This window comes from Sebastes umbrosus, chromosome 11 (genome assembly GCF_015220745.1).
Source record: "Sebastes umbrosus isolate fSebUmb1 chromosome 11, fSebUmb1.pri, whole genome shotgun sequence".
Classification (NCBI taxonomy): domain Eukaryota; kingdom Metazoa; phylum Chordata; class Actinopteri; order Perciformes; family Sebastidae; genus Sebastes; species Sebastes umbrosus.
The window spans coordinates 17931461-17941500 of NC_051279.1; the positions used below are offsets into that span (position 1 = coordinate 17931461).

At 47.6% G+C, this 10040-nt stretch overlaps 1 protein-coding gene across 1 annotated transcript in view; it reads left to right on the forward strand.

Moving 5' to 3' along the window:
* LOC119497649 (G patch domain-containing protein 8-like) overlaps positions 1–9648 on the forward strand; it is a 35543-nt gene extending 25895 nt beyond the window's left edge. The window contains exons 4-5 of the mRNA XM_037785901.1: positions 1930–2060; positions 4386–9648. Of these exons, the coding sequence (XP_037641829.1) occupies positions 1930–2060; positions 4386–8388 (4134 nt within the window). The 3' untranslated portion in view covers positions 8389–9648. The remainder of the gene's footprint in view (positions 1–1929; positions 2061–4385) is intronic.
* The last annotated feature ends 392 nt before the right edge of the window (positions 9649–10040 follow it).

Here is a 10040-nt window from a genome sequence, read left to right on the forward strand (position 1 = left end):
CAGCACATAGCTAGACTGGCATGTTGGGGAGTAACACCGCTTCCCGCTGTTGGGGACATGACATCATCTTTGAAGACAAAAGCATCCGCTTTAAAGTGTGAAGCGGAAATATCTCTGCCCTGTGTGCTCAGTGAAAATGGTTCTGTGTGCAATATTTTGTTTGGCTCTAAATATAGCTACAGGTTTCCCTGCAGTGGGAGCTGTTTTTAAGAGAGAACAATAAGCTGGCAGAGTGCAAATGCAAGAGGAAGGAAGAAGAATGCATCTTCATATATTCCATCTATTATACACTCTCCCTCTCTCTCTCTGTGCCATAGACAGCTACAGCACAACGACTCTGATCTTTTCTTTCCTGGCTCCGGCCGCACTCGTTCATTATGTATGCCTCTCTGCTTGAACATGATTAATATTTCCCATAGAATGAGTTTGGCATCAAAGACCCCTCAAAGCTCCTAACAAACACACCCATGTGATGTCACACACACACACACACACATCTACAATGTACAAGCACCTACATTGTATGTTTAAGGGACACAAGTGCTGCTCCGTTGGCACACACTTAACGCCGTCCTCGGTGAGCTGACAGTGGGATGTTAAGCATCGAGCGATAATGTAAAAAGACACCCGATTGTGTAAGACTCAGCAGAGATTAACCTGACGACTGTCAGCTCCAGCACAAGATCTGGGTGTGAAAGAGAGTGAGTGTATAAATAAATCTGATGTCTGAGGGGCTAATCTGATGTGTGCATGCATGCATGTGTGTGTGTGTGTGTGTGATACATACTGTATGGGTGGATAATAGCGTAACATAATCTAAAAGTGAGAGTGGTGTAATCCTGTTGCAACTTATGCTACAGGATAAATTCAGAAATATATAAAATAAACAACAAATCCCGAGTTTATAAGCCGTGGGTGGATTGCACACCGAGGTATAAAATATACTGGGAAGCGAGAGAGAATGAGACGGGAGATGGGAGGGATAGCGGTGCACGATGCTGTAGCTATTCCCAAACTCCTTAGCCTTCACACAGACAAATAGAAACACACCAACATGCACACACACGCACACACACACCTGCCAAGCATGGATAAAGGAGGGATTAAAGTGTGTCAGGAAAAGGAAACCGGAGAGAGAAGCATGAATCATTGTTTCCCTGAGAGGACTGCGATCACCTATGGCTATAGACACATAGTTTCACACAAACACACACTCACAAAAACACACAGAAAATGGAGCTAATTGTTATCTTTTTGATGCACTATGATGCGGGTGAAGACCCACCAGTTTGCTCCAACCAAATTAAATCACTCACTACTCATGCTATGGTGTGTGAGTTTGTTGCATTTGTGCACACGCTACCAGCACATACAATGGTTTAGCTTTTTTTTCCAGCTGAAATCTTTGGCCTTTACGATTCTTCAGGTGGTTATTTTTTCAACGATAAGTGACTTTGTGTTGGTGACGTGTAATTTCAGCATCAGCAAATAAATGCCTTTGGAGCACTCCAGCTGAAGAGCAGATGCCATTAGATCAGATTGTCTTCTCAAACCAAGCTGTCATGAGTGACAAAGAAGGGCAGAACATGTCTTGACATTTCAGTGGCAACAGCATCATCGTCATTAAATCACTCATGGCACTCATCTCAACTGCGTCTGTAATCTGCTATTCACCAGTTGGGTTGTGTTTGCTCTCATGCTGTGTGCTGGAGAAAAGACGCTTTCTTCCGGGCTGAATGGAGTTAATTGGACATGAGCTCAGGAGGAGAACATCTGCAACATGCTGCTGACTGATGTGTGTGGTTTTGAAAGACAGCTGCCTGCTGAGAGAGCTTCCTAAAAACTAATCTCTCGCTCTCTCTTTTCTTCTACCCTTTGCCCCTCAACATACTTGTTTCTGTCCCTCCTTCTATCATTCATTCCCTGCAGAGGCTGAAGGAACTCAAGCACAGGGAGTTTGCTCGCAACGTGGCCTCAAAATCATGGAAGGACCAGCGTAAACAGGAGAAGGCTCTCAGACGGCTGCACCAGCTAGCACAGCTGCAACAGGAAACCCAGCGGTGAGTGGGAGGAGTGTGTGTTTGTGTCGGTGTGTGTGAGTGTGAGCGTAATGAGACCCGGGGCAGCAGGAGTCCAGAGGGGTTAGAGTACATCACATCCAGTCAACGTTTCTTACAGTTGATGGATGTATCCACAGATGTTAGAGCACCCAGTTGTCCCAGATAGGCCACAGGTGAAGTAAATATAATATGAAGACACATCCTTGCTGATGCTCTGAGAGCAGATGATTTGTAGGAGGAGGAGGAGGAGGAGGAGGAGGAAGAGGAGATATGAGTTTTAGAGAAGAATGAATAGTAGAAAAAAAGTTATTTAAAAAAAAAAATGTAACTAAAATGAGTGAAAAGTTGGAGGATGAAAATTGCCTCAGGGTTTGCATACCTAAAGCAATCAAAACAACGGATAAAAAAACAATACATCACGTAATAATAATCATCTTGATTGCACCTATTCCCGGTGCAATTAAATGTGTTTTCCTATAATCAGGCCATGATATGTGAACGGCATTACTATGACTAATAATATCAAGCCTCTGCTTTTTTTTCTTTGTTTCAATCAACTTTTTTTTTATTGCATTGTACTCAGCAAACACTGTGAAATTTAACCCATCTTGTGCTTGCCACTCACCGGGCTGGTTGGGTTTAGCTGTGGAGCCTAATTATCCCTGATGAGGATCAGCAGTGTGAAGCCTATATCTACCTCTGGTTTCCAGTGTCCAGATGCTGACTCACTGTCTCATTGTGAGAGCTTCATTCTGTTGTAGAGGTGTGTGTGTATGGCAGAAGTTACCACGTGAACCTATCTCCCTGATTTGCTCTTTGAGTTTAGCCTGTTAGAGTGGGATCGGTCTGCATGGCCTGGCTTCTTAGTTCTGACCTGGTGTTGCTGCCTGGGTCTTTTTCTTTAGACGACTTCACTCTGTTTCCCAGAGAGTTTATCCTCTCGTCAGCTGCTCGACAGTGCTGTTTTAGTTTACTATCTGAGTCCACTAATCTAAATATCTTAGAGAGGGTACTGTAGGGAGTAGGGCTGTCCCGATTAAAGATTTTCTCTACACAATTATCGTGGCGAAAAGAGTTCACGAGAACGATATTGCAGTATCTAAAATCCATCTTTAACTTTGTTTATTGTGTATTTTGCCTTTTTTACAGCAAAAGAATTACATTCAAAATACAAGTGTAGGGAGGTGGAGAGAGAGTCTGTAACCATACCTGTATATACAATGATTTACACAATATACACACAGCATTCAAAGTTGGCCACACCTCCACAGCTCAACGAGCCGAGAGCGAGAGAGAGAGTAGTGATGGTCGAGCGAGCTATAGAGTGACTGAAGAGCGAGAGCGGCGTTAGTGAGAACAAAGCAGCAGATCGGAGAAATAAAATGTTATTTTCTGATTGTTTCCCTGCGGTTACATTCTAAAACACACCACTAACTCTGCACAACTCTGTGGGAAGGTAACGAGTTGCCGGATTTTTAATTAATGCAGGCTTCATTTTTGCTGGCTGTGGCTCAGCGCTGCTCTTGTCACAGACACACACTGATCATAGCTGCACTCACAGCACACAGAGGAGCAGGGGGGATCACTGGAACACATGCACATAACACAACCCGTTCTCATCCGTGAAATACATATGCTTTGTTTATGGAGACTTCTGCGTCAGTATCAGAAGCCAAGGGGCGTGACAAAGCGGCGATATTTGACCATCTGAACAGGCTGCACACCCTGCACACTGGAGGTTATACCCTCACGTGGGGCCCAAAGGCTGTTTGCAGACGGCCAGAAGCGTCCAGAGTAAAGCAAAATAAGAAGAAAAGAGAAAATGCAGGCTGAGGGCAGCAATATAGACTCATTTTTATTTCGGAGTTTCCCCTCTACCCTTCAATGGTTTGTGATTTTGTGGTTACCCTTCTGGGGAAAACTTTAAGATTCCCCTGGTCGGCAATTGTGTCCCACTCCCCGTTACCCTGACAATCCTAGTATGGAGCAGTGGGCAGTTATACAGCTCCCTTTCTGTGGTTCTTTGTTCCTTTTTCTCAATAACATTCACTAACATATCACTCATTGTATAAATAATAATAATGTAAAAATAAAATAAAATATTAAGAAATATAAAATAAAAATCGATCTATCCATTTATCCATCCATCCATTCATCCATCCATCCATCCTACTCAGGCATATTTTCACGATGGTCTTAGCTTTGCTTTTAAATTAATATACCAATTTTGAGGTGAATTTAATTTAATTTAAATAAGCCAAGCTTAAGTGAAGTCAAGTTTAATTCAACTAAAATCAAAAATATTTCTTTCACTCTCTGTTTCAGAGTTCCAGGAAGGACTTCTGGACTAAGAAGTGCAGTCAGGGCTGTGAGACAGCAGCAAGATAAAGACGTGGACCAAAGAGAGCGCAGCCCTGAGGACAAATCCGAACACTTCAGCCACACCCAGACACCCCCTCCTACGCAACCCAGGACAGCACGTCTCAGCCAGCAGCCAGAAGATCCATGCCAATCTCCCTCCCAGATACCGCCGGCCACTGCTCTAGCAGAGTCCCCACTAACTCCACATCAGGCATCCGATACAGAGCCTCCTGCAGTGTACCCCCAGTCTTGTCTGGGCTTGTGTCCCCAGCTGCCTCTCCCTGGGCGGGGGAGAGTGGGAGGCAGGCTTGGGGTGTCCTTCTGCTTCTCACGCAGGGGGCCCAGGCTGGAGCCTTCCGCCTCCGTCTTCTCAGACCTGGAGGAGGAGGAGAGAGAGAAGAGGGAACAAATGAGGGAGAGGATAAAGGGGATGATGGAAGATATTGACAGGAGAATTGGGGCAGCAGAGGAGGAGAAACACAGCGAGAGTGAAAAGCAAGAGTCCAGATTTGACAGTGTTAGACTAAACGACACGGAGTCAGCCCCCAGAGAGGCTGTCAGAGAAGAAGAGGAGATTGAAAAAAGAGACGCATTGAAAGCACACTCTACTATTTCCACAGCGGCACCTGATAATCAGAGCCATGATTCACTATTCTTGCCATCACAGACCCAGGTGGCCCTATGGGGCACAGCGCTAGCAGGGGCACACATGGACACTGAACACACAGACAGCGAGACGGAGAGAAAGCAAGAAACAGAGGTAGGGAGTGTGTGTGTGCTAGGGAAAGACGGCTCTACCCGTCTGAGGTGGCCTGTCAATTTGCTCATGCTCACCAAGTCTCAACCGCACATCTCCTACAGCTGCAACCCGCTCCGCTTGATCCCACAACAACCAGAACAACTCACAGAGGATCTGCAGGAAATACAACAGAATCAGTTGTGTGCTCTCTCAGATGAATCAGATCCACGTGTGCCAGCTATTCTTACACCTCCCTGTTTACAAAGACAGACAAGACAAGAGCTGAAAGCACACAGGCAGGCAAAAGCCGAGGATAATTTCAAGGCAGAGCAACATATCGATGCGGAGACAGAAGCACACCTGTTCCTGAAGAACGAAAACCTTTCATCGTCAGAAACAAGACCAGAGAGAGGAAGATGCACGCTAAGTATGGAGAACTGTGCGAGGACAGCCTCCCATCCATTTGACCCTGCTCATAGTGACAGCTCTGACACAAACTCCCAGAATCCTCTGGGAGGCAGATTAGGGGGTGCGAGAGGGATCAGGGAGAGCGCAGTCATAGCCCTGAGCTGTAAATTAGAGTCTGTCACCCAGCCTGGCACACAGAGGATGTGCATCAGCCCGTCCAGGTGCGAGTGTGGGAGTGAGACAATGTGCGAGTGTGCCAGCGCTCCGCAGCCGTACGTGGGCGTCTCAGAAGTGCCACGCAAAAAGAGGAAAGCCAGCACAAAGAAACACAAGGTGGGAAAGAGGAAGAGGGGCGAGAAGGAGAAAGCTTCAAATAAGCGCCAATCAGCAAGGTGCAAAGTGAGGAGTGTTGTCTCTACAGTCTCCACTGGCAGAGAGAGGAGTGGGGAAGCTGGAACGAGCTGGGGGAAGAAAAGGAGGCAAAGGCAGACGGGGGAGACGACGAGGAGGAGGAGGGTGCAGAGAGCAGGGAGCAGCTGTCTCCTGGGGAGATGTGAGGCTGAGCCAGTATCTGTCTCTGTCAGGAGGAGGAGGCCTCACAGGAGCCACAGCGCTGAATCCCAGTCCCAGCCAGACAGAGAGCAGGCAGAGCACTGCAGTGCCTACTCCCAGCTCGCCAGACACACGGCAGACAGGCACAACGAGGGGGAGGGAACGCGAGACGGAGATGCGGCGACTTTTCCCTGGCGGTCTCACTTCTCCTTACACTCCTTCTCACCAGGATGTAACTCAAAGCTGTTTTGGGAAAGGGGTCACCATAGCAACCCCAGGAGTTTCATTGACTGCTGTTACCCTGACAACAGCTGTGGTTGCAGCTCGGCGAGAAAGAGAAAACTCCTCCACAGGGACAGGAAATTCATTCATAGTAAGAGGAAGAGTTCGAGGCACCGTGAAGTCTGGGAGGAGACAGAGAGGGGAAGGAGAACGGGTTGCAGAGACAGGGGCCCGATTTCAGATACTGAACCGTGGGAGTGGATGAGGGGAGGCTGTCCTGGAGGCAGTGAGGAGGGCAGGTCAAGGAGTGGCTGGAGATCGAGAAACAGAGCAGCAGAGTGGGACCGGGTGGCGAGGTTTAGCCCCAGTCCTGGCAGCTGGGGCAGGAGACGCAGACGTCTCAGCACAGAAGATGTCGACTGGGACAGGTGTAGCGTGGACAGATGGACGTGGGGCAGCAGTGACAGCTGGGAAGACCGGGGGACACACAGATCCACGTCGGGCTCCAGGACAGGGGCAGACAGCAGAGACAGCCCGGGCTGTGTGTGGAAATGTGCGGGCACCAGACGCTCAAGCTCGAGACACTTCTCCAGTCCCGAGTGGTGGACAAGTAGGCAGACATTCAGCCCCCAGAGTGTGATCAACACACGGGCCAGCAGATGCCACAGCCCGCGCTCCTGCAGCCCCTGCAGCAGCACCAGCATGTCCGAGCTGAGCTGGGAGTGGAGCAGGAGCAGCACCTGCTCAGGAGTCACGGTGGACGGGTTGGCAGTTAGCTCAACCAGGACGTCCTCAGGAGCTCCAGGACTCTCATCTGAGGCCCCTCAGGAGGTGAAGAAGCAGAGTAGCCCCGCGTCTAGTTCATCCCCCCTTACCACTTGCTCCTCCTCGCCTCAAAGATCCTCTTTTGCTCCCACAGTCCCAGGCCTCAACACACACCATTGTGACGCAAGCCCTTCTCAACTTAAGGAGCCAAATTTGCAGTCTGACCTTGGCCATGGACCCTCTGCCCTTGTCAACACAAGCAGGTCAGGCGCAACTCTTCCCGGACTATCCCCCAGTAAGCCACAGAAACCAGCCAGGATGTTGCTTCTCCCTCTCATAGGGAAACTACCTGCAATCCAGAGAGAGGCTAGGAGGAAAAAAGGGCTGCTGGAGAAGAGTCAGGAGAAGGAGGGAGAGGAGGAAGAGGAGGCTAGAGGAATGGATCCTGGAGCGCTCGTGAACAGTCAGAAATGTCCCCTGGACACGGTTGAGTCAAACCCCAGCAGTTTGCCAAATCTCTGTCCGTCACAGATTAGGACTGATGACAAGCAGACAGGTGGAGAAACGGCTCCGCCAATCAGCTTTACCGCTGAGGAGATGGACAAATATCGCCTCCTGCAAGAGCAGGCGAGAGAGCACATGCAGAAAGTCCTGGAACAGACGCAAGAGAGCGCAGACATCCACAGAAAGACAAACTACACACACACGGCACAGACAGAGAGCTGTGGGACTTCAGAGGAACAGTACACAGTTGCACCCATGCACAACTCTTTGCGGCCTCAAACCCAGTCACTTCACACAGACACGATGCAAACACAAGCACAGCACACCCTCCAGGTCAGTCTCCCACTTCCACATGTGACCCCACAGGAGAACTTTACCCATCAACCCATGGCTCTGAGAGTTCCCAACCTCCCCCATCTCTCCAGCCTCCATCATATCATTTTACAACACGCAGCCCTCTCTGTGCCGCCCTCCTCTTCATCCTCTTCCACCTCATCCACCTCCCCTTCCATCCACCCACACCCATCTCAGCTCGCTCACCCCCTGCCCCCTCTCCACCCCTCCCTCCATCACCACCTTCACCTCTCTCCCTTCTCCATATCCTCCCTGTTTCCCTCCATCCTGCTGTCCCATCACCCCATCCCTCTCCTCCACCAGTCCCCCGCTTTTCACGCGACCCCGCTCGCTCCGCTCTCCCAAGTAGCACTGCAACCCTTGAACGCACAGTCTTTCATGGACAGAGCGTGGCCGGTGAGGTTTCAACAGAAGGCGTTGTGATTTTCAAAGTGCGGCTGCCATGTTTATTAATCTTCCTTGGCAACATAAACTAGTGAGAGAAACAGAGGGAATTTTTGGTTGGGACAAAAGCCTGCTTTTTGAAATGTGGATGTGTCACTGCTTTTACCAGAATCAACTCCAACTCGTATTCGCATATGCCCTCACAAACACACACATTCACACACACACACTCACACACAAACAGCCCAACTATTGACTGTTTTCAAATGAAAATGTGTTTCTCCATCTAGCCTCTGCTGTGTTGCAGCAGACATTGAGAAAACAGACTTTGATCCTTTGCTTTTTTTCCATCATTCCTGGAATAAAAGGGAAAGGTGCACCTGCTATTCAAAGACAAGCTGGGCTTGTGTCATCCTCTCTCTTTCCTTCTGAACCACAGACAGACCAGCTGCCTTTTGAAGTATCCTTCATGCCAGGGACGGAGGGACAAGAAAGAGTGATAATACTCTCCCCTTATCTCCATTTCATACAGGTTATCCGAGTTAGAGTGTGACTTTCAACAAACATAAATAACGTTCCTGGGGCATAGCGCTAGGGTATTGTAACCTTGTTGTATACTGTATTTGTGTGTGTGTATAAGGTAAAGGTAATTTTGGACTGACACACACACATACACAGTAGGAAGGACAACAACTAATTTCCATATCTGACACATGTAAAGACCTGTTTTGTCTCTATAGTGTAAATATCCTGACAGTGAGTAATAACATTAGAATCATGGGAAACAATAAAACAAAAGGTGGATTTAACCTTGAACACTGGTACGATGCTTATTTCACACTCAATGGCTTCAGCGATACAGACACTTCAACAGCTTGTCACGCTCAGATCTTTTTTTTCTTCCACACAGCATTTAAAAGAAACAGTTGTTGAGACAGCAATGAATGAATCGGATGTGTTACATTAAAACTTGAGTGAGAATAAACGGGCATTAATGCTTTTTCTTATTCTGTCTGATTCATGTCGATCTCATGTTGCAACATGTTCTACTTAAATAATTGATAGTCCTACTGTGTGGTTTACCACATCTCACTGTGAGGCCCAGAATTCCTCAGACTCCTTTAAGAGATCGCAGACCAGTCGCTGCAAACCTTTCTTGCTCGTGACCCCTTAACTTGAAGCAATGTCTACTTGTGACCCCATGTCACATGTCTATGAACCGTGAGCATGTCAGTTGCAAAGAGATTTTCCCAATGTAGTAAGTTTCAGGTGTCGCAGGTGGTAAAACTATACCGTATTTCACAAAAAAAAAGCAAAGATTGGAGAAAATTAAACAAAAACAAAAAACCGAAAACATCATTTTGTGTAACATCATTTAGATTGTCTTATTTCCTACACTGGTAATCATCTCGCAAGGTTGGAAACCACTATCCTACAGTGTCTGAAGAAAACATAAAGATGACATTTAATAAGTTTGTCCAACAAGTGTAGCAATTAATAAAAAAGTATGCAAATTAAAGCTAGGGTTGGTAATGTTGAGCAACTAGCAAGAGGATGCTAGATTTTAAAAATGATCCAAATGAAAAACAGAGTCCAGTGCTGCCAACTTTTTTCCAATTAACTAGCAGCACTAGCTCCACTAGCTCGTTTTCCTTTTTCTGTCAGAGCATTTGATTTATTGATCGCGGTTG